This window comes from Ranitomeya variabilis, chromosome 1 (genome assembly GCF_051348905.1).
Source record: "Ranitomeya variabilis isolate aRanVar5 chromosome 1, aRanVar5.hap1, whole genome shotgun sequence".
In the NCBI taxonomy this organism is placed as follows: Eukaryota; Metazoa; Chordata; class Amphibia; order Anura; family Dendrobatidae; genus Ranitomeya; species Ranitomeya variabilis.
This window is the reverse complement of record NC_135232.1, coordinates 3,898,348-3,922,718: the sequence shown is the minus strand read 5'-3', so window position 1 is coordinate 3,922,718 and position 24,371 is coordinate 3,898,348. Positions and strand designations below refer to the sequence as shown.

At 48.3% G+C, this 24,371-nt stretch overlaps 1 protein-coding gene across 3 annotated transcripts in view; it reads left to right on the top strand.

Annotated features, from left to right (window-relative positions):
• Window positions 1-23,620, top strand: part of LOC143801748 (uncharacterized) — a 51,621-nt gene extending 28,001 nt beyond the window's left edge. For 2 of the 3 annotated variants that reach the window (XM_077281273.1, XM_077281275.1), the window contains exons 3-5: window positions 20,962-21,149; window positions 21,237-21,305; window positions 23,154-23,620. In XM_077281273.1, the coding sequence (XP_077137388.1) occupies window positions 20,962-21,149; window positions 21,237-21,305; window positions 23,154-23,425 (529 nt within the window). In that variant the 3' untranslated portion in view covers window positions 23,426-23,620. The remainder of the gene's footprint in view (window positions 1-20,961; window positions 21,150-21,236; window positions 21,306-23,153) is intronic. The other variant, XM_077281276.1, reaches the window with a different exon arrangement.
• Window positions 23,621-24,371: the final 751 nt, after the last annotated feature.

The window sequence follows — 24,371 nt, the reverse complement described above, 5'->3', positions numbered from 1 at the left end:
TACAACATCTGGCCGATCGAATTTTCACCTGGGCAGAAAGATCGGTACTTTCGGTTTCAGCGGTTCACTTAGAAGGCTCAAGAAACCAGATTGCGGACTTCCTGAGCAGAGAGAAACTGTCACCCACAGAGTGGGAATTAAACAGCAAGGTCTTCGATTCCCTGTGTCGACGCTGGGGAACTCCGAGAGTGGATCTTTTTGCGACCAGAAGGAATGCAAAAGTAACAGCGTTCTATTCTCTGAACCCTCAGGAGAACCCGACAGGGGTGGATGCCCTCTCCCAGTCATGGAGCAAAGGTCTGCTATATGCCTTTCCCCCTCTAGCTTTAGTGCCGAGGGTCCTCAGGAAAATATTCGAAGACAGAGCTCGAGTGATCTTGGTGGTTCCCTTCTGGCCCGGAAGAAGCTGGTTCCCTCTCCTAAGAAAACTAGCAGTAGACGATCCTTACCATCTCCCGGAGTTAAAGGACTTACTTTCTCAAGGTCCGGTTCTTCGTCAGAACCCGGGGAATCTACAGTTAGCTGCATGGATCCTGAGCGGCAGATCCTAAGAACAAGAGGCATATCAGAGGAAGTAATTTCCATCCTACTAGCAAGTAGAAAACCTGTGACCTCAACAATTTACCTTAAGATTTGGAAAAAATTCTGCAGCTTAGGTGGAGATGCAACAATCGATGTTGATTGCCCTAACATACCTAAAATTCTGGATTTTTTACAGCAGGGATTTAGGAAAGGGCTTAAACCAAGTACTTTAAGAGTCCAGATATTAGCCCTCAGTGTATTCTGTGATACTTCCCTGGCCGCTCATCCTTGGATCGCTCGGTTTTCCAAGGCGGTTACAAGGCTAAGACCCCCAATCAGAAACACTGTCCCTCCTTGGGACCTTAACTTAGTCCTTAATGAGTTATGTAGGGAGCCCTTTGATATTAAGAAAGATATTAATATTGCTAATCTTTCCCTTAAAACAGTTTTTTTGGTAGCCGTTACATCGGCCAAAAGATTAGGGGAGCTCCAAGCCCTGTCCATCCAGAATCCTTATCTTCAGGTATTCGACGATAGGCTGGTTTTAAGACTTGACCCAGGGTTCCTTCCCAAGGTTGCCTCAGTTTCCAATATAAACCAGGAGGTGGTGCTTCCATCTTTTTGCCAGTTTCCTAGGAACCAGAAAGAGTCCTTTTTCCATAACCTAGACGTCAGGGAAACAGTACTTAAATATCTAGATATGACTAGGGCCTGGAGGCAGGATAATAATCTCTTCATCCTTTACTCGGGTCCTAATAAAGGGAAGAAAGCCTCAAAATCCACCATAGCCAGATGGATTCGATCCGCTATTAGCGTAGCCTATCAGGCGCAGGGAAAGAACCCCCCAGAGGTCCTGAAAGCTCACTCGTCTAGGGCTATGTCCGCTTCCTGGGCAGAAAAAGGGGGGGCTTCAATCGATCAAATTTGCAGAGCAGCATCTTGGTCTAATATTAGCACCTTTTCAAAACATTACAAATTAGACGTAGTTTCTTCTCAATTAGTGTTTGGCAGGAAAGTGCTTCAAGCGGTAGTCCCACCCTAGAACAAGGAAGTTTCCTTTGGTACTTCTCCATGGTGCTGTCAGGTGGTGACCTGGAAAACGGTAATTAGTCTTACCGATAATTGTATTTCCAGGAATCCATCCTGACAGCACGGATAGTTCCCTCCCTAATATCTGTTTTACTTATGTGAAGTAACATTTGTACTAATCTTGTTATGTTCAAAATAAAATTGTTCTGTTTGCATCCATCCAGACGTGTTACTTTGAAAAATCACTGAAGGGTGGAAGGGGGAGGGTCCTTTTGAACTCTCGTGGTTTCCTGTCCCACTACGGATGAGAAGGATGTCCTCCATGGTGCTGTCAGGATGGATTCCTGGAAATACAATTATCGGTAAGACTAATTACCGTTTTCTGGCTCTCACAGACCTGTAACTTCTTCTTTAAGAGTCTCCTCTTTCCTCCACTCATTACCTGTAGTAATGGCGCCTGTTTAAACTTGTTATCAGTATAAAAAGACACCTGTGCACACCCTCAAACAGTCTGACTCCAAACTCCACTATGGTGAAGACCAAAGAGCTGTCAAAGGACACCAGAAACAAAATTGTAGCCCTGCACCAGGCTGGGAAGACTGAATCTGCAATAGCCAACCAGCTTGGAGTGAAGAAATCAACAGTGGGAGCAATAATTAGAAAATGGAAGACATACAAGACCACTGATAATCTCCCTCGATCTGGGGCTCCACGCAAAATCCCACCCCGTGGGGTCAGAATGATCACAAGAACGGTGAGCAAAAATCCCAGAACCACGCGGGGGGACCTAGTGAATGAACTGCAGAGAGCTGGGACCAATGTAACAAGGCCTACCATAAGTAACACACTACGCCACCATGGACTCAGATCCTGCAGTGCCAGACGTGTCCCACTGCTTAAGCCAGTACATGTCCGGGCCCGTCTGAAGTTTGCTAGAGAGCATTTGGATGATCCAGAGGAGTTTTGGAAGAATGTCCTATGGTCTGATGAAACCAAACTGGAACTGTTTGGTAGAAACACAACTTGTCGTGTTTGGAGGAAAAAGAATACTGAGTTGCATCCATCAAATACCATACCTACTGTAAAGCATGGTGGTGGAAACATCATGCTTTGGGGCTGTTTCTCTGCAAAGGGGCCAGGACGACTGATCCGGGTACATGAAAGAATGAATGGGGCCATGTATCGTGAGATTTTGAGTGTAAACCTCCTTCCATCAGCAAGGGCATTGAAGATGAAATGTGGCTGGGTCTTTCAACATGACAATGATCCAAAGCACACCGCCAGGGCAACGAAGGAGTGGCTTCGTAAGAAGCATTTCAAGGTCCTGGAGTGGCCTAGCCAGTCTCCAGATCTCAACCCTATAGAAAACCTTTGGAGGGAGTTGAAAGTCCGTGTTGCCAAGCGAAAAGCCAAAAACATCACTGCTCTAGAGGAGATCTGCATGGAGGAATGGGCCAAAATACCAACAACAGTGTGTGGCAACCTTGTGAAGACTTACAGAAAACGTTTGACCTCTGTCATTGCCAACAAAGGATATATTACAAAGTATTGAGATGAAATTTTGTTTCTGACCAAATACTTATTTTCCACCATAATATGCAAATAAAATGATAAAAAAACAGACAATGTGATTTTCTGGATTTTTTTTTCTCAGTTTGTCTCCCATAGTTGAGGTCTACCTATGATGTAAATTACAGACTCTTCTCATCTTTTTAAGTGGTGGAACTTGCACTATTGCTGACTGACTAAATACTTTTTTGCCCCACTGTATGTATGTGTGTATATATATATATATATATATATATATATATATATATATATATATATATATATATATATATATATATATATACACTCACCGGCCACTTTATTAGGTACACCATGCTAGTAACGGGTTGGACCCCCTTTTGCCTTCAGAACTGCCTCAATTCTTCGTGGCATAGATTCAACAAGGTGCTGGAAGCATTCCTCAGAGATTTTGGTCCATATTGACATGATGGCATCACACAGTTGCCGCAGATTTGTCGGCTGCACATCCCAAAGATGCTCCATACAAGGCAGGATGGATCCATGCTTTCATGTTGTTTACGCCAAATTCTGACCCTACCATCCGAATGTCGCAGCAGAAATCGAGACTCATCAGACCAAGCAACGTTTTTCCAATCTTCTACTGTCCAATTTCGATGAGCTTGTACAAATTGTAGCCTCAGTTTCCTGTTCTTAGCTGAAAGGAGTGGTACCCGGTGTGGTCTTCTGCTGCTGTAGCCCATCTGCCTCAAAGTTCGACGCACTGTGCGTTCAGAGATGCTCTTAGGCCTACCTTGGTTGTAACGGGTGGCGATTTGAGTCACTGTTGCCTTTCTATCAGCTCGAACCAGTCTGCCCATTCTCCTCTGACCTCTGGCATCAACAAGGCATTTCCGCCCACAGAACTGCCGCTCACTGGATTTTTTTTCTTTTTCGGACCATTCTCTGTAAACCCTAGAGATGGTTGTGCGTGAAAATCCCAGTAGATCAGCAGTTTCTGAAATACTCAGACCAGCCCTTCTGGCACCAACAACCATGCCACGTTCAAAGGCACTCAAATCACCTTTCTTCCCCATACTGATGCTCGGTTTGAACTGCAGGAGATTGTCTTGACCATGTCTACATGCCTAAATGCACTGAGTTGCCGCCATGTGATTGGCTGATTAGAAATTAAGTGTTAACAAGAAGTTGGACAGGTGTACCTAATAAAGTGGCCGGTGAGTGTATATATACACAGTTATATGAAAAAGTTTGGGCACCCCTATTAATCTTAAGCTTAATGTTTTATAAAAATTGTTTTTTTTGCAACAGCTATTTCAGTTTCATATATCTAATAACTGTTGGACACAGTAATGTTTCTGCCTTGAAATGAGATTTATTGTACTAACAGAAAATGTGCAATCTGCATTCAAACAAAATTTGACAGGTGCATAAGTATGGGCACCCTTATCATTTTCTTGTTTTAAATACTCCTACCTACTTTTTACTGACTTACTAAAGCACTTTTTTGGGTTTTGTAACCTCATTGAGCTTTGAACTTCATAGCTACAATGGTGTTCAAAAGTCCTGCATAGGCGTGAAGAAAACTATATGTTTCATACTTCTGCATCTCTACAGTGAAACTGTTGGAACATATATGTTTTTGTAATTCCTCATTGTATGCCATACTCATTTTTGAATGTCCCAAGTGTATTAATTTTATGGCATGCACATTTTTGATAATTTTTTTTACAGCATAACCATACCTACACCAGTACAGTGTGTAGAATGGTGAACAGGTTTCTAAGTTCATTAACTTCCAATGCAAGTTCACACAGACTTAAATTTTACTTTAAGATTTATTATTTTTTATTTAATTCAGAGTCCTGACAAGGGCCTTTTGAGTGCATCTTTAGCTTCTCATACTTTATTGTCCAGCCTTTGCTCTTGAGCACCAGCTTGCATCTCTGTGGCATTGAGTGAACAAGCTTCTGCAGATGTTCACGAGTGATGATGTGGTTCCAGGCCTGTATCAGAGCCTCAATCAACTCACTCTTGGTCCTTGGCTGTTTTCTAGATATCTCTAATGATACCTTGTGCCACAAATTTTCAATTGGATTGAGGTCCGGGGACTGAGCTGGCCAGTCAATAGTAGCCACCTTGTTCTTCCAACACCATTGGCTGCCATACAGCCCCAGACCATTACTTTCATCGGATGTTTCACAGAGAAGCTCAAACACTCTGGCTTGTACTCTTCATGTGGGAACCTTCTCACATAAGACTTGCCATCATTTCCTAAAATGCAAAAAGTGCTTTCATCACCAAATAGCACTTTTTCCCACTCCTCCTTCCTCCATTTTAAATATTTCAATGCCCACAGTTTTCGCCTTTGTCTTTGTATGGATGTCATCAATGGCTTCTTTCGGGCCTTGCACCCTCTCAATCCTGCTTCCAAACATCTCTTCCTAACAGTTGATGTTGCTACCTCAGTATTGCACTTTTCTTGCCATTCTCACAGAGGCTGAGGAGAGGTGAGCTTTCGATTGGCAAGGGATGTTCTTATCAGTACTCTATCCTCCCTTTTAGTTGACTTTCTGGGCCGACCAGATCTGGGCCTATCCTGGGTAATTCCAAGCTGCTTATGTTTCTGCAAAATTCTTATGACTGTACTCTGATTACAGCCGACCTTCCTTGCGATCTGAGGGCCAGTATAACCCTCTTCATGTAGCACCACAATTCGCACACGATCTTCCACTGACAAAAATCTGAAGGCTCCCATCATAAAACTCTACAGTATGATTCACTAGATAGACCAACAGATAAAACAAACAAACAAAGCAGCAGATGTGATGCAATGTGATTGGCTGCCATATCCAGGTTATGATTGGTCACAAGAACCTCATCTGTGATTGGCTAATTTTGGATCTGAAGCTGTACAATATTTAGTTCTGCTTTCAATTCCCATATTGTTGCAATAATTTCAGGCAAAACTGCTTCAAAAGATAAAAATATTACAGGGAGAGAATGCAAAATTGTATTCTGAACAAAACCATATATAATATGTCATATTGGCATCGAAGATATTCGACAGAAAACGTTTAAAACTTGAAAAATCAATTTATCCTATGCAGGACTTTTGAACACCACTGTAGGTGTATGCAATCATGAGAAAAGCTACTTAAAGTGGTCACTTGCAAGTTGTTCTCCTGTTTGAATCTCCTCTGAAGAGTGGCATCATGGGCTCCTCAAAACAACTGTCAAATGATCTGAAAACAAAGATTATTCAACATAGTTGTTCAGGGGAAGGATACAAAAAGCTTTCTCAGAGATTTAACCTGTCAGTTTCCACTGTGAGGATCATAGTAAGGAAATGGAAGAACACAGGTACAGTTCTTGTTAAGGCCAGAAGTGGCAGGCCAAGAAAAACATCAGAAAGGCAGAGAAGAAGAATGGTGAGATCAGTCAAGGACAATCCTCAGACCACCTCCAGAGAGCTGCAGCATCAACTTGCTGCAGATGGTGTCACTGTGCATCGGTCAACTATACAACGCACTTTGCACAAGGAGAAGCTGTATGGGAGAGTGATGCGAAAGAAGCCGTTTCTGCAAGCACGCCACAAACAGAGTCGGCTGAGGTATGCAAAAGCACATTTGGAGAAGCCAATTTCTTTTTGGAAGAAGGTCCTGTGGACTGATGAAACCAAGATTGAGTTGTTTGGTCATACAAAAAAGCGTTATGCATGGCGGCAAAAAAACAGCATTCCAAGAAAAACACTTGCTACCCACAGTAAAATTTGGTGGAGGTTCCATCATGGTTTGGGGCTGTGTGGCCAATGCCGGCACCGGGAATCTTGTTAAAGTTGAGGGACGCATGGATTCCTCTCAGTATCAGCAGATTCTTGACAATAATGTTCATGAATCAGTGATAAAGTTGAAGTTACGCAGGGGATGGATCTTTCAGCAAGACAATGATCCAAAACACCGCTCCAAATCTACTCAGGCATTCATGCAGAGGAACAATTACACTGTTCTGGAATGGCCATCCCAGTCCCCAGACCTGAATATCATTGAACATCTGTGGGATCATTTGAAGAGGGCTGTCCATGCTTGGCGACCATCAAACTTAACTGAACTGGAATTGTTTTGTAAAGAGGAATGGTCAAAAATACCTTCATCCAGGAACTCATTAAAAGCTACAGGAAGTGACTAGAGGCTGTTATTTCTGCAAAAGGAGGATCTACTAAATATTAATGTCACTTTTCTGGTGAGGTGCCCATACTTATGCACCTGTCAATTCTGTTTGAATGCAGATTGCACATTTTCTGTTAGTACAATAAACCTCATTTCAAGGCAGAAACATTACTGTGTCCAACAGTTATTAGATATATGAAACGGAAATAGCTGTTGCAAAAAAAACTATTTTTATAAAACATTAAGCTTAAGATTAATAGGGGTGCCCAAACTTTTTCATATAACCGTGTATATATATATATATATATATATATATATATATATATATATATATATATATATAGGTCCAGCGGCCCACCTGCCCTGGTATTCCCGCTGTTCACACCCAGTATGGATGAGTGTGTTAATGATGCACAATAACAGGGACATCTAGGGGAGTCATGGACAGCCGCCAAGTAGCGAGGGCGCCATCACTCGCAATATACATAGGATGCCAACCTCCGCTGATAGGCAGATGCTGAGACGAGGGAATCTATCATAGAGTGTACTCAGAGAGCACTTTTATATCTGTGTGGTGTTTGTTATTATTTTTGTCATTTTTTATCAATCACATTAAAAGTTACATTTTATATTGCATATCTACTCCAGGGGGATTTCTGTGTGTACAGTTGGGGTCCAGTGTAGGGTGTGTACAGTTGGAGGTGAGTGTGGAGTGAGTTGGGGTTCAGTGTGGGGTGTGTACAGTTGGGGTCCAGTGCAGGGTGTGTATAGTTGGCGGTCGGTGTGGGGTATGTACACTTGAGGGTCAGTGCGGGATGTGTACAGTTTGGAGTCAGTGTTGGGTGCAGTTGGGGGTCAGTGTGGAGTGTGTGCAGTCAGGGTCCACTGTGATGTGTTCGGGGTCAGTGTGGGGGGTGTAGTCACGGTCTAGTGTGGGATGTGTACTGTTGAGGGTCAGTGTGGGGTGTGTCTTCTCAGGGTCCACTGTGGGGTGTATTGTTGGGTTCCAGTGCAGGGTACATACAGTTGGGAGTCAGTGTGGGGTGTGTAAAATTAGGGGTCATTGTTGGATAAGTGCAGTTGGGGGTCAGTGTGGGGTGTGTACAGTTGGGGTCCAGTGTGGAGTGTGTACAGTTGGGGGTCAGTATAGGGTGTGTACAGTTGGGGTCCAGTGGGTGGTGTTTATAGTTGAGGTCCATTACGGTGTGTGTACAGTTGGGCTCCAGTGCAGTGTGTGTACAGTTGGGGGTTGGTGTAGGATGTGTACAGTTGGGTGTTAGTGTGGGGTGTTGTCAGGGTCCAGTGTGGGTGTGATGGCTCCCAGGTATTATTGCTGCATGGAGAGTTGTACACAGCAGCAGGGGAGCTGAGCAAGACGCCTGATTACTAACCAGGTAACAAACAATACCTGAACCATGTGACAGAGTGGGAGGTGGTCGGGGGCGGAGCCAGATGGACCCTGGGACAACACAGCTTCCACCCCTACCTTCGAAGCGTCGACCTCCACGATAAAAGGTATTGACGGATCGGGTTGTACCAACACGGGTTTTGAAGTAAAACATTTCTTCAGTGTCTGGAAGGAATTTTTTGCGGCCACGGACCAATTTTTTACATCCGCCCCTTTGAGAGTGAGGTCCGTCAAGGGTTTCACCACCTGCGAAAACCCTTTAATGAATTTCCTATAGTAATTATCGAAGCCCAGGAATTATTGCAACCCCTTCAGTCATGATGTTGCACCCAATCTGAAATGGCCTGAACCTTCCCAGGATCCATGCGGAACCCCTCCCGATACAATTAAACCCAGAAAAGACAGTTCTTGCATAAAGAATGAACACTTCTCCAGCTTAGCGTACAAATGGTTCTCCCTGAGTCTCATAAGAACCGAACGTTAATGATGTAAGTGTGATTGACTATCCTCTGAGCATATCAAGATGTCATCCAGGTAAATGACCACATAGCGCCCAATCAGGTCAGCAAAACATTAATTCTGGAAAACAGCAGGGGCGTTGCCATGGTAAGCTGCAGCCACTGCTGCGGCCCAGCCCATAATCTCCCCCCCAATGACTGAACAAGACGGCGTGGGTCGTGCATCCCCCGAGGACGCAATACGGACCCTTTTATATCGCAGAAGGGGACCCGGACCTACCCGAACTAGGGGAGGGCATAGACGGGGGTTCTGTGGCAGCTGAGCATGTGGACAAGGAAAGAGACACGTAGAACTTGATTACACCGCACACCTTCAGGTATAGAAAAAGTAAAGTTTACTTAAGTAAAGTCACACAGTACATAAACCAAACATGACTATGCCAGGCTCCTGATTCCACACCACCCAGAAGGGTACCACCCAGTGGACCCCAAGGCACCAACGGATCACCGAGGCACACCTAGGCAGGACATCAGGACACAGGCTGGACATCAGGAGACAGGCTGGACACCTTGGACAGACGTCAGATGATGGCAGGAGTCATCACAGGTTGATGCAGTCCAGGGTCATGGGCATACTAGGACGGCCTCTATCTCAAGCCTCAGACGTAGCACAGGCTCAGCAGGAGAACATCAGAAACCAATCCAGAATAGACGTCATCACAGGGTGGACCACGGGGAACCGGTGGAACATCGGGTCACAGGCTAGAACTCGGATGGCACAATACCAGGCAGCAGCGGTCATCAGTTTCCTATCTACGGCCGTCAGGCTCCGGGCATCACACCTCCCCTGCTTTTATCAGGGTTAGTGTTTGTACTTGAAATGCTGTCCCCAGCCAATTGCTGAGGGGCAGCTCCTATATATACTTCCCCTGCCCTATGGGCAGGGCCTGAGTAACTCACAAAGCTCCTGAACTTTACAATATGTGTTTTGTGTTCCTGCACCTTTCCTGTCTGTTTTGGTACAAAAGTCCTTGACTTGATTCCTGTTATGTTCTGGCGCCTGTCCTGGAGGCAGTATATCCAGGCCTGAATCCTTGATCCTGTACCTGTCCTGTACCTGAACCTGTCTGAACTGTGTCTGCTGTGTTATGTTCCTGGAATCCCTCTGTGTCTGGAGCCTCGCACCCAGTGACTTTCAGTCTCTTGTAAGCGGTGTTTCTGCTGAGCATCTACTACTCTGTGCTCTGACTACCATGCGGCGCTAACCCCGTCCGGCCCAGGTCCAGTCCAGCGGTGCTTGCACAATCCCGCTTGAGTTCCTTTCTAGGTCCGATGCCCGGAGCCTGACGGCTGTAGCTAAGAACCTGATGACCGCTGCTGCGTGGTCCTGTGCCATCCGTGGCTGAGCCTGTGCTACGCCTGAAGCCTGAGAGAGAGGCCGTCCTAGTATGCCTGTGCTAGATGACCCTGGACTGCATCAGCCCGTGATGACTCCTGCCATCGTCTGACGTCTGTTCAAGGTGTCCAGTCTGTGTCCTGATGACACCTGATGTCAGGCCTGTGTCTTGGTGTCCAGATGTCCAGCTTGTCCTGATGTCCCGCCTAGTTGTGCCTCAGTGATCCGTTGGTGCCTTGGGGTCCACTGGGTGGTACCCTTCTGGGAGGTGTGGAATCAGGAGCCTGGCATAGTCATGTTTGGTTTATGTACTGTGTGACTTTACTTAAGTAAACTTTTCTTTTTCTATACCTGAAGTTGTGCGGTGTAATCATGTCTCTTCGCTTGTTCACACGCTCAGCTGCCACAGAACCCCGGTCTCTGCCCTCCCCTAGTTCGGGTTGGCCTGGGTCCTGCTCTGCGGTATAAAGGGTCTATATTGTATCCCCGATGGACGCCGTCGTGATCGGTCGTTGTGGGGGCGTTTATGGGCTGGGCCGCAGCAGCCGCTGCAGCTTACCGTGACAGGCGTTAGTGAGACCGAGGGGCATAACTAAATTTTCAACCAACCCCCCAGGCGTCAGACACGCTGTTTTCCATTCATCTCCCTCCTGGATCCTTATATGGTTATAAGCCCTTCGTAAGTCAAGCTTAGAAAACCATTTGGCCCCAGTGAGTTGATTACATAAATCGGGAATCAGAAGAAGAGGATACTTGTTCTTCACAGTAATCTTATTCAGTTCCCGAAAGTCGAGGCACGGTCGCAAACCACCATCTTTTTTCTTCACAATGAAAAACCCTGCTGCCATGGGTGAGACAGAGGGCCGAATATGCCCCTTGCGGAGGCTCTCTGTGATGTACTCTTTAATGGCTTGGCGCTCAGGCCCAGACAAATTGTACAGACGAGACTTGGGTAATTTCGCTCCTGGGACTAAATCAATAGCACAATCACAAGGTCGATGTGGAAGCGCCTCAGCCCCGTTTTCGGAAAACACGTCTTCGAAGTCCTTCAGGTACTCAGGAATACCCTCCAGACTGACAGACGACACAGATACAGACTTTACCGGGTTAACAAAAAGCCTCAGGTTACAACACGGACCATTACCCTTACATCCCCATTGAGTGATCTCCCCCGCCACCCAATCAATGACAGGATTGTGGCATTGCAGCCAGGGCATCCCCAATACCAGTCCTGCAGGCAGATTATTCATAACGAAACATCTTAATTTTTCCACGTGAGTGGAACCCACTTTCAGAGAAAAGACATCAGTCCTTAAACAAATTCCATCCCGGGTAAGGCCGGCGTCACACTAGGCGTATGAAAATACGGTCCGTTTTTTACGGCCGTAATACTCAGTAATTGTCCCAAAACACTGTTCCATATTCAATGCGAGGATGCGATTTTTACACACAAATGTATCCGTGTGTCATCCGTATGGCTTCTGTACGGCGATTTTTTTCTCACAGGCTTGCAAAATGGACATATCATGGATCCATCGGCTCAAATGTTCTTAAAAACATATATACAGTATATATATATATATATATATATATATATATATATATATATATATATATATATATATATATAATCAGTGAGACACACACATATATATATATATATATATATATATATATATATATATATATATATATATATATATATATATATATATATATATATTTATTTAATTCAGCGCTAGATAGCAGAAAAGCCGGAAACTCAATTGCCGGCTTTTCCTATCTCCTTCACAAATCCGACAGCATATGAGACATGGTTTACATACAGTAAACCATCTCATATCCCTTTTTTTTATTACATATTCCTCTTTACTAATGTAAGAAGTGTCTATGTGTAAAATTTGGGGTCTCTAGCTATTAAATTAAAGGGTTAAATCCCGGAAAAAATTGGCTTGGGCTCCCGCGCAATTTTCTCTGCCAGAGTGGGAAAGCCAGTGACTGAGGGCAGATATTAATAGCCTAGAGAGGGACCATGGTTATTGCCCCCCCCTGGCTAAAAACATCTGCCCCCAGCCACCCCAGAAAAGGCACATCTGTAAGATGCGCCTATTCTGGCACTTAGCCTCTCTCTTCCCACTCCCCTGTAGCGGTGGGATATGGGGTAATGAAGGGTTAATGCCACCTTGCTATTGTAAGGTGACATTAAGCCAGGTTAATAATGGAGAGGCGTCAATTATGTCACCTATCCATTATTAATCCAATAGTATGAAATGGTTAATAAAACACACACATTATTAAAAAGTTTTTTAATGAAATAAAGACACAGGGTGTTTTAATATTTTATTATACTCTTAATCCACCTGAAGACCCTTGTCACCTGAAATAAAGTTAAAAAAAACCAACAACAATATCCCATACCTTCCGTTGTTACAGTCTTGTCCCAAACTGTAATTCCATCTGAACTTTTCAGAATATTTTCCCACGCTCGAGTTCATATGAGTTCATGCAGCAGAGGGCGCATCACAGCGACTCGAGGTAACTACAGGACATTCCCCTGCATTCCATTCATTCACAAAGTTTTACAGACAGGAGCACAGCTGAGCTCCTGGGTATAAAATGATTTAACAACTTCAGATGGATTTACAGCGTGGGACAAGACTGAACGACGGAAGGTATGGAATATTGTTGTTGTTTTTTTAAATTTATTTCAGGTGACAAGGGTCTTCAGGTGGATTAAGAGTATAATAAAATATACTGGCTGGGTGCAGATGTTTTTAGCCAGGGGGGGTCCAATAACCATGGACCCTCTCTAGGCTATTAATATCTGCCCTCAGTCACTGGCTTTCCCACTCTGGCGGAGAAAATTTTAGGATTTAACCCTTTAATTTAATAGCTAGAGCCCCCAAATTTTACACAGAGACACTTGTTACATTAGTAAAGAGGAATATGTAATAAAAGAAGAGATATGAGATGGTTTACTGTATGTAAACTATGTCACATATCCTGTCGGGTTTGTGAAGGAGATAGGAAAAGCCGGCAATTGAATTACCGGCTTTTCTGCTATCTAGCGCTGAATTAAATATAAATATATATACGGTATATATGTGTCTCACTGATATATATATATACACTCACCGGCCACTTTATTAGGTACACCATGCTAGTAACGGGTTGGACCCCCTTTTGCCTTCAGAACTGCCTCAATTCTTCGTGGCATAGATTCAACAAGGTGCTGGAAGCATTCCTCAGAGATTTTGGTCCATATTGACATGATGGCATCACACAGTTGCCGCAGATTTGTCGGCTGCACATCCCAAAGATGCTCCATACAAGGCAGGATGGATCCATGCTTTCATGTTGTTTACGCCAAATTCTGACCCTACCATCCGAATGTCGCAGCAGAAATCGAGACTCATCAGACCAAGCAACGTTTTTCCAATCTTCTACTGTCCAATTTCGATGAGCTTGTACAAATTGTAGCCTCAGTTTCCTGTTCTTAGCTGAAAGGAGTGGTACCCGGTGTGGTCTTCTGCTGCTGTAGCCCATCTGCCTCAAAGTTCGACGCACTGTGCGTTCAGAGATGCTCTTAGGCCTACCTTGGTTGTAACGGGTGGCGATTTGAGTCACTGTTGCCTTTCTATCAGCTCGAACCAGTCTGCCCATTCTCCTCTGACCTCTGGCATCAACAAGGCATTTCCGCCCACAGAACTGCCGCTCACTGGATTTTTTTTCTTTTTCGGACCATTCTCTGTAAACCCTAGAGATGGTTGTGCGTGAAAATCCCAGTAGATCAGCAGTTTCTGAAATACTCAGACCAGCCCTTCTGGCACCAACAACCATGCCACGTTCAAAGGCACTCAAATCACCTTTCTTCCCCATACTGATGCTCGGTTTGAACTGCAGGAGATTGTCTTGACCATGTCTACATGCCTAAATGCACTGAGTTGCCGCCATGTGATTGGCTGATTAGAAATTAAGTGTTAACAAGAAGTTGGACAGGTGTACCTAATAAAGTGGCCAGTGAGTGTGTATATATATATATATATATATACCTATTCTATGTGTACTGTAGCATAGCGCCTACTACGTGTCTTGGAGAACACTCGCTTGGCAGCAGAATCAAAGCACTCGGGCACGGTTTTCTATCAAAAACAGTCTTTTCGGTTTATTTCACATAATGTAAACCACATCCACAGGAACTTGGTAACAGTTTGAACACAGTTTGCATATATTCATCTTTACCACAGTTCGTCTCTTACCCCGGGCAGCATTATACACGGTTTTCAGACCGTTACCCGTTGGCAACCTTTACGGGTTCCTGGACACCCCTTGGCCTCCGAGGTGCCCATACACAACGTCTCTCACTCTAACCCCGGTCAGTGTCACACGGTTCCTTCCCGTTACCTGTCGGTGCCGCACAGGTTTCCCGGATCCCTCTTCTCCACAGAGGTATCCATCAGACGTTTCTCACTCACACTGACTTCAGGTCAGTCCCAGGTCCTCAACACAGACCTAACAGGTCTACGGTCTCCAGGTGCTTCCTGGACGACTCCACTCGCCGGAGCCTCCAACACCAACCGTCCGTGCTATGTCCAGCACGCAGGCTCTCCAGCCTGGAATGGTCACTGTGTGCTTCCAGGACGTCTGTCCCCACCTGGGACCGTCCAGCACACAGGCCACTTTGCAGTGTCCTGCCAGGACACACGGAAGTGTGTCCACCCTGACGGACACTTACCCACTAACACTCCACCATGTGCTCCACACACCTCCTTTACATAGGTGTAACCACACCCAGGTACCTGTCACATGGCTAGTCAGGTGAGCGTGACATCACCACAGGTCCTTGCACACCATATACATGCCTCAATGCATATCTCAAGGAGCACACACAGCGCCCCCCATCTGCCACAGGGGTCGCTATACCACAGTACACATTTATTCTACCTATTCTATTCTGTCAGTGTGATTTTACTGTACACCGCACTGAATTGCCGACTTTTCTATAGAACACCGATGCGTATTTCTCGCAAGTCACACGCATGGTCCGTGTGTAATCTGTAATTATTTCGCCCCCATAGAGTTTCATTGGCGGATTTTTTGCGCAATACGCTTACAAACTTAGCATGCTGCGATTTTCTACGCCCGTAACATACAGTATATTACGGATGTGTAATATACGGCAGATAGGAGTTGCCCCATAGAGAATCATTGGGCCGTGTGCAATGCGTATTTTGTGGACGTATTTTCTGCGCTCATACGTCTGTAAAACTCGCTAGCGTGACGCCGACCTAAGAGGGATGCCACAACTTTAACAGGGTCTTTCAGCTTAACTGTCCCTATCTTATTACGAGTCACAACTTTGGCATCAATCAAATTAATGGAAGAACTGCAGTCAATGGTGGTGGTCACCGCCAGCAAATTCCAATTCCACCTGGAGAACAATTTTTGCAAGCGAGAAAAAATGTACCTGGGAGTCTGGACAACCTTCACGATTGTTGCCAAGACTCAGTCGTCTGACGGTTTCACTGAAGAAGGACAGGAGGGGCAGTTCCTTTTGCAATGTCCAGAGGTTCCACAGTAAAAGCACAATTGGTTGTCTCTACGGTGCCTTCTCTCTTTCTCCACAACCAAGACTGACCCAATCTCCATGGGCTCAGATACATGTACAGTGTCACACAGTTTGGAGCACAAAGGAGTCTCTTGTTGCATCACTCCTCTAGCACGGAGTCTCCGGTCCATCCGGACCGCCTGCGTCATGGCGTCCTCTAGGGTATCAGGAGGAGGATGAAGTAACAGAGCGTCCTTTAGACGGTCAGACAGGCCCTTACGGAACAACCCCTCAGGGCGTCGTCGTTCCAAGATACTTCGGCTGCCCAACGTCTAAATTCTGAGCAGAACCATTCAGCGGAGTGCCTCCCGGGTGTCACACTCATAACCATATCCGCTGCCAGCGCACTCTATCATTCTCATAGTAAATGTGCCCCAGAGCCTCAAAGAACAGGTTCACAGACATATGGTCAGCAGCAGAGGAAGAAAGAGAGAAAGCCCATGCCTCTGGGGCCCTGTGGTGTAGTGACCCCTGTGGCAGCTAGGGGGCGCTCTGTGCGCTCTGTGAGATATGCATGGAGGCGTATCTGTTGTGGTAATAGTGGTGAACCTGTAATCGGCAGTGTTGTGAATGGCCGATATGTGTCGCAGAGGGAGTCTGCGTGGTAAGTCTGATGTATTGTGGTTATGCTGGGACCTGTAGTCCCTCAAGAGTTTGTGTAATGTGTATAGTTAAGTTTGGGTGACTTACTAGGCTAGTCATGAGAGATGGGAGGGTCAGACTAGCCACACATACACTCCCACCCAGGGGAGTGGTTACCAGTATGTAACGTGACCAGGGTGTGGGTCAGTGTTCGTTGTGAGCTCCCTGTGTGTGGAGCTGAGAGGTGTCCGGTAGGTCCTGTGTGGTTCCTGTGTGGAACCTGTGTATGGACCTGACCGTGAAGGTCCCGAATGGTGCTGGACTGTTCTAGGAGTGACTAGGGTCCTGCAAGCACCTGAGTTCGTGGGACTTGGCTTCTTGCGGCCTGGGTATTGGACGTTCCCAGCTGGGGAAGGACGTCCTGAAGAATACCCGGACTAGGCCACCGGCGTGATCCTGGTTACCTGTGGTGACGGGTGGAGGACGGGGTCCAGGACCTATGCTGACGGGTGGAGGACGGGGTCCAGGACCTGCGGTGACAGGTGGAGGACGGGGTCCAGGACCTATGCTGATGGGTGGAGGACGGGGTCCAGGACCTGCGGTGACAAGGTGAGAACCGGGATCTGCGGAGCCAGAGACAGTTACTGTGTGGGGAAGCTGGAGTCCTTCGGTGAGGTCTGGACTGACTACTGTGTGCCGGACAGGCAAGTTGGTGATCCCCGTTAGGCAGCTTACCCGGAAGAGTGTTAACAGAGTGTGGGGAAGCTGGAGTCCTTCGGTGAGGTCTGGACTGACTACTGTGTATTGACCAGGCGAGTTGGTGATCCCCGTTAGGCAGCTTACCCAGAAGACTGTTAAAAAGAGTCGGCAGGTGGAGCAAGGGCTCCCGTCAGGTACCAAAGAGACTGTTGGTGCCTGTTGTGTTCTATGTGATACAAGCAATGAACTGTGCATTACCCGGTTTATGGCACTTTAATAAACCGCATGGACTGCTTTGTTTTATAAACCCGTGCCCGTGTGCTTGAATATCGCGGTCAAGTGAGTGTCCCCCAACACTCTCAGTAAGAGAAACCTTACAGGCCCCCTTAACAAGGACATTACGATCCCCACCCTCTGCCTTTCATTTCCAGAGGCGTGGGAATGCATTTCAAAAAACAACTTGCATCCCTCCTTGAAGATCCTAAACAATTTTTTATCTCCGGAAAAATTGGTAACTTTACCAGTGGCTTGGGGTCCATTAGAGATACATCAGTGGGACCCCCCATCCTGGAACCTCAACGGATCAAACCCCTGTAAAGCACCTGACATGTCTCTCTGCACCTGTTGGTGCAAGTGGACCAGGGCTTGCTGCTCCATGGACAGCTTCTGCATAAGCTGGAAGAGCTCATTAACCTGCCCTGTGAGAGCCTGTACTGGATCCATAGCATACTAACATCCCCCCACCAGGGAAAAGACTGAACGGACAGCTATAATGTTATGACTCCCGGGTATTACTGCTGCCGGGAGAGCTGCACACAGTAGCAAGGGAGCTGAGCAAAGCGCCAGGTTACTAACCAGGTAACAAACAGGACCTGAACTATGTGACAGAGTGGGAGGTGGTCGGGGGCGGGGACAGAAACTGGGGTGCAGAGGAGACGATACACACAGGAGAATAGTTAAACAAGCTAAGATCAGAACCAGGAGATCACGAGGTACCAAAAGGGGAGAGACAGTGGATTGTCAGAAGAGAAGCCAGAGGTCAGAAATCCAAAAGAACAAACGAACCGAGTAATGCACGGAGAGCAAGGAACATCATTGCAAACCGAGCACAAAATCCAGGGGTCAGGCACACAGACAAGAACAAAGTATAGCTGACAGGGAATCCTAGTCTGGAGAGAGTATTAATACCCCTCCCAGATCCAAAGGGAGGCCAGCAAAATGTACCCTGAGAGAACAGGACATTAACCATGTCCTAACCATGATAGTGGGTGTGTACAGTTAGGGGTCAGTGTGGGGTCTGTACAGTTAGGGGTCAGTGCGGGTTGTGTGTAGTCAGGGTCCAGTGTGGGCTGTTTACAGTTGGGGATCAGTGTGGGGTGTGTGTAGTCAAGGTCCAGTGTAGGGTGTGAAGTTAGAGATCTGTGTGTGGTGTGTACAGTTGGGGGTCAGTGTGGGGTGTATGTAGTCAGGGTCCAGTGCAGGGTGCGTACAGTTGGGGGTGGGGCAGTGTGGAGTGTGTTCAGTTGGGGTGAGTGTGGGGTGTGTACAGTTAGGGTTCAGTGTGGGGTGTGTACAGTTGGGGGTCAGTGTGGGGTGTGTACAGTTGGGGGTCAGTATGGGGTGTGTACAGTTGGCATCCAATGTGGGGTGTGTACAGTTGGAGTCCAGTGCAGTGTGTGTATAGTTGGGGGTTGGTGTGGGGTGTGTACAGTTGGGTGTCAGTGTGGTATGTGTACAGTTGGGGATCAGTGTGGGGTTGTTTGTAGTCAAGGTCCAGTGGGGGGTGTATGTAGTTGGGGGTCAGTGTCGGGTGTATTGTTGGGGTCCAGTGCAGGGTATGTACAGTTGGGGGGTCAGTGTGGGGTGTGTACAATTAGGGGTCAGTGTTGGGTATGTGCAGTTGGGGGTCAGTGTGGGGTGTATGTAGTAAGGGTCCAGTGCAGGGTATGTACAGTTGGGGGTGAGTGTGGGGTGTGTACAGTTGGGGGGCAGCGTGGGATGTGTGGAGTGTGTACAGTTGGAGATCAGTGCAGTGTATTTACAGTTGGAATTTAGTGTAGGGTGTGTGTAGTCAGAGTGTAGTGTGGGGTGTGTGTAGTCAGGGTGGTGTGTGTGTAGTCAGGCTCCAGTGAGGGGGGTATACAGTTGGGGGTCAGTACGAGGTGTGTGTAGTCAGGATCTAGTGTTGGGGGTCAGTGTGGGGTGTGTACATTTGGGATCCAGTGTTGGGTGTGTACAGTTGGGGGTCAGTGTGGGGTGTGTACAGTTGGGAGTCAATTTGGGATGTACAGTTGGGAGTCAGTGCTGGGTGTGTACAGTTGGGGGTCAATGTCGGGTGTACAGTTGGTCAGTGCTGGGTGTGTACAGTTGGGGGTCATTGCTGGGTGTGTACAGTTGGGGGTCAGTGTGGGGTGTACAGTTGGGGTCAGTACTGTGTGTGTGCAGTTGGGTGTGTACAGGTGTGTGTACAGTTGGGGGTCAGTGTGGGGTATACAGTTGGTCAGTGTGGCATGTGTACATTTGGGGGTCAGTGTGGCGTGTGTACAACTTGGGGGTCAGTGTGGCATGTGTACAGTTGGGGGTCAGTGCTCGGTGAGTACAGTTCGGGGACAGTGTGGGGTGTGTACAGTTGGGGGTCAGTGTGGGGTATACAGTTGGTCAGTGTGGCATGTGTACATTTGGGGGTCAGTGTGGCGTGTGTACACTTGGGGTCAGTGTGGCGTGTGTACAACTTGGGGTCAGTGTGGCATGTGTACAGTTGGGGGTCAGTGCTCGGTGAGTACAGTTCGGGGTCAGTGCTGGGTGTGTACAGTTGGGGGTCAGTGCTGGGTGTGTACAGTTGGGGGTCAGTGTGGGGTGTACAGTTGGGGTCAGTACTGTGTGTGCAGTTGGGGGTCAGTGTGACGTGTACATTTGGGGGTCAGGGTGGCGTGTGTACAACTTGGGGGTCAGTGTTGCATGTGTACAGTTGGGGGTCAGTGCTGGCTGTGTACAGTTGGGGGTCAGTGTGGGGTGTACAGTTGGGGTTAGTACTGTGTGTGCAGTTGGGGGTCAGTGTGACATGTGTACATTTGGGGGTCAGGGTGGCGTGTGTACAACTTGGGGGTCAGTGTGGCATGTGTACAGTTGGGGGTCAGTGCTCGGTGAGTAAAGTTCGGGGACAATGTGGGGTGTGTACAGTTGGGGGTCAGTGCTGGGTGTGTACAGTTGGGGTCAGTACTGTGTGTGCAGTTGGGGGTCAGTGTGACATGTGTACATTTGGGGGTCAGTGTGGCATGTGTACAGTTGGGGGTCAGTGCTCGGTGAGTAAAGTTGGGGGGACAGTGTGGGGTGTGTACAGTTAGGGGCCAGTGCTGAGTATGTACAGTTGGGGGTCAGTTTGGGATGTGTACAGTTGGGGTCAGTGTGGGGTGTGTACTGTTGAGGGTCAGTGTGGGGTTTGTGGTAGGGGGTGTGTATTGTTGGGGTCCATTGCAGGCCTATGTACAGCTAGATGCCATCCAGCAATGACTGCAGAGATCTTCTCTGTTTTTTCCTCACATTGCGGTTTTCTGCCTCCTCAGCTCGGCGGAGGTGAAGTCCCACTGGCAAGACCTGAAGCTGAAGTTCATGTCTTTGAAGCATCTGCTGGTTCTGGGACTGGTGAGGGTCTCTGGAGTTTCTGTCGATTTTCCGTTTTATGAAGACATGGAGCAGTTACTGAATCCTCTGGGCAATAACAGAAGCTGCATGAGGGAGGCAGACAGCTCTGGTGAGTATGGTCGGTGATCAGAGAAGTGGCATTTGATGTATGGCAGGTAATAACTGCTGCACTCAACTCCCCTCTATCTGGTTTAAGGTGTTGAAGGACAGGATTTGCCATTATCCTCCCTGCATGACTCTGGAATCTGTGGGGCTCCTTTGAGAGGTTTGTAATGGTAGAGTGAACCTTGTGCCTCCCCCATGCTGGGTGGCAATGCAGCCCGCCTGTGTTTGTGCAACACGGCCCCCCTGTGTGTGGAGAGCTGACTCCCTGTGTGTGGAGTCTGGTCCGTCTCTGTGTGGAGCGCGGCCCATCTGTGTGTGGAGCGCTGCCCGTCTGTGTGTGGAGCGCAGCCCGTCTGTGGAGGGCGGCCCATCTGTGCGTGGAGAGCGGCCCATCTGTGCGTGGAGAGCGGCCCATCTGTGCGTGGAGCGCAGCCCGTCTGTGTGTGGAGGGCGGCTCATGTGTGTGTGGAGCGCAGCCCGTCTGTGTGTGGAGGGCGGCTCATGTGTGTGTGGAGGGCGGCCCGTCTGTGTGTGGAGCACGGCCCGTCTGTGGAGGGCAGCCCGTCTGTGCGTGGAGAGCAGCCTCTCTGTGCGTGGAGCACGGCCGGTCTGTGTTTGGAGGGCGGCCCGTCTGTGTGTGGAGCACGGCCCGTCTGTGGAGGGCGGCCCGTCTGTGCGTGGAGAGCGGCCTCTCTGTGCGTGGAGCACGGCCGGTCTGTGTGTGGAGGGCGGCCCATTTGTGTGTGGAGCGCGGCCCATCTGTGTGTGGAGAGCGGCCCATCTGTGTGTGGAGCACAGCCCATCTGTGTGTGGAGGGCAGCCCGTCTGTGTGTGGAGAGCGGCCCATCTGTGTGTGGAGAGCGGCCCATCTGTGTGTGGAGAGCGGCCCGTCTGTGTGTGGAGAGCGGCCCGTCTGTGTGTGGAGAGTGGCCTGTCTGTGCATAGAGAGCGGCCTGTGTGTGTGTGGAGGGTGGCCGGTCTGTGTGTGGAGGGTGGCCCGTCTGTGTGGAGCGCGGCCCATCTGTGTGTGGAGGACGGCCCATTTGTGTGTGGAACGCGGCCCATCTGTGTGTGGAGAGCGGCCCATCTGTGTGTGGAGAGCGGCCCATCTGTGTGTGGAGCACGGCCCATCTGTGTGTGGAGGGCAGCCAGTCTGTGCGTGGAGAGCGTCCCATCTGTGCGTGGAGCGCGGCCCGTCTGTGTGTGGAGCGCGGCCCGTCTGGGGAGGGCGGCCCGTCTGTGCGTGGAGAGCAGCCCATCTGTCCGTGGAGCGCGGCCCGTCTGTGGAGGGCGGCCCATCTGTGCGTGGAGAGCGGCCCATCTGTGCGTGGAGCGCGGCCCGTCTGTGTGTGGAGGGCGGCCCGTCTGTGTGTGGAGGGCGGCCTGTCTGTGTGTGAAGGGCGGCCCGTCTGTGTGTGGAGGACGGCCCATCTGTGTGTGGAGGGCGGCCCGTCTGTGTGTGGAGGGCGGCCCGTCTGTGTGTGGAGGGCGGCCCGTCTGTGTGTGGAGGGCGGCCCGTCTGTGTGTGGAGGGCGGCCCGTCTGTGTGTGGAGGGCGGCCCGTCTGTGTGTGGAGGGCGGCCCGTCTGTGTGTGGAGGGCGGCCCGTCTGTGGAGGGCGGCCTGTCTGTGTGTGGAGGGCGGCCCATCTGTGTGTGGAGGGCGGCCCATCTGTGTGTGGAGGGCGGCCCGTCTGTGTGTTGAGGGCAGCCCATCTGTGTGTGGAGCGCGGTCTGTCTCTGTGTGGAGTGCCTGCATGCTCATTGGGGACACTCCCAATAGGTTCTATGAACAGAGTCGGTGAATGTGTCGGCAGTAGTGTGAATACATGTTGTTTCCTCTTGGAGCGATGACGTGTCCATAAGAAGAAGACGTTAGGACCATTTGTGACTTCTGCTTGATGTCAGATTTGTGTTATGAATGGTTACTTGCTCCCGCCCCATGGGCATATTCATCTGACCGGTGCGGAGGCTCCTCAGGATGGTGGTGTCTTATGTTTTTTTCCTCCAGGTATGCCAGGAGATGTAATGATCAGTAGTGCGACCATTCAGAGGCTGGAGAGGATGCTTCACGATACTTCTCAGCAGCTCATGGAGGTGATGGAGCGTCTTCAGCGCGTGTCTACGGTGCAGGAGCAGCTTTCCATCCAGATGGGTTACATGTGCTCTGCTGCTGTGCAGATAACCCACCAGCCATACCATGTACCACCAGACAGTAACGTCTCCCAGAATACAACACACAACATGGTGAAGGCTTCTTCTGGACCACCGCTCCTTGAGTGATACAACCATGTGGCCTGTAGTTATTTCGGAGTTGCGAATGCTCATGGTTTGGTGTAATGCTGAGTATAGAAGCAGGGTTTCTAGTTAACAGTTGTCAGGAAACAGTTGTCAGAACTCCACCCATGGTTCATGATTCCTGTTTCTGTAAAGAATTCTGGTATTTTCTTGTTTAATAAACATTTTCTGTAAGTCTCATTGGTCTTTCCAACAATCGTCTTGTCTGGTGTCTGAATATGGCTGAGCACCGTAATGAATGTGGCAGAGCAGTAAGCAACAGAATGGAGAGGCTCAGGTGTTATCGATAGTGAGGCTCGTGGTGAGTTGGTGTCATGATTCATTTTTGGATTCGTGGCAGCTCTGGTTCCGCTATAATTTAAATGTTGCTTTTTTTCTTTTCGGGCCAGCAATGGTTAATGTCAGATTCCTTGCTGGCAGCTGCTTTGGTGCTAGTCAGCTGATGTGGGTGGTGACCACTTCCACCATCCTTTAAATAGTCACATGACCCATCTGCTGACTGTCAGTGATAGAGTAATCTATGTTGACCAACCTGGAGTAAAGAGCTCTCTGGTTTCAGTGGTGAATCTGCTGTTTTCGTGGAGTTCGTGGTCCTGGTGTCATATCCTCTGCTGTGTGGTGCAAGGACAGTGTTAAGTACTATTTTCCCTTTGTCTGTGTTGTTGTTGTCCCTCTCCTTGTAACATAGTAACATAGCAAGGCCGAAAAAAGACATTTGTATATACCAGTTCAGCCTATATTCCGTCAGAATAAATCCCCAGTTCTACGTCCTTCTAAAGAACCTAATAACTGTAAGATACAATATTGTTCTGCTCCAGGAAGACATCCAGGCCTCTCTTGAACCCCTCGACTGAGTTCGCCATCACCACCTCCTCAGGCAAGCAATTCCAGATTCTCACTGCCCTAACAGTAAAGAATCCTCTTCTATGTT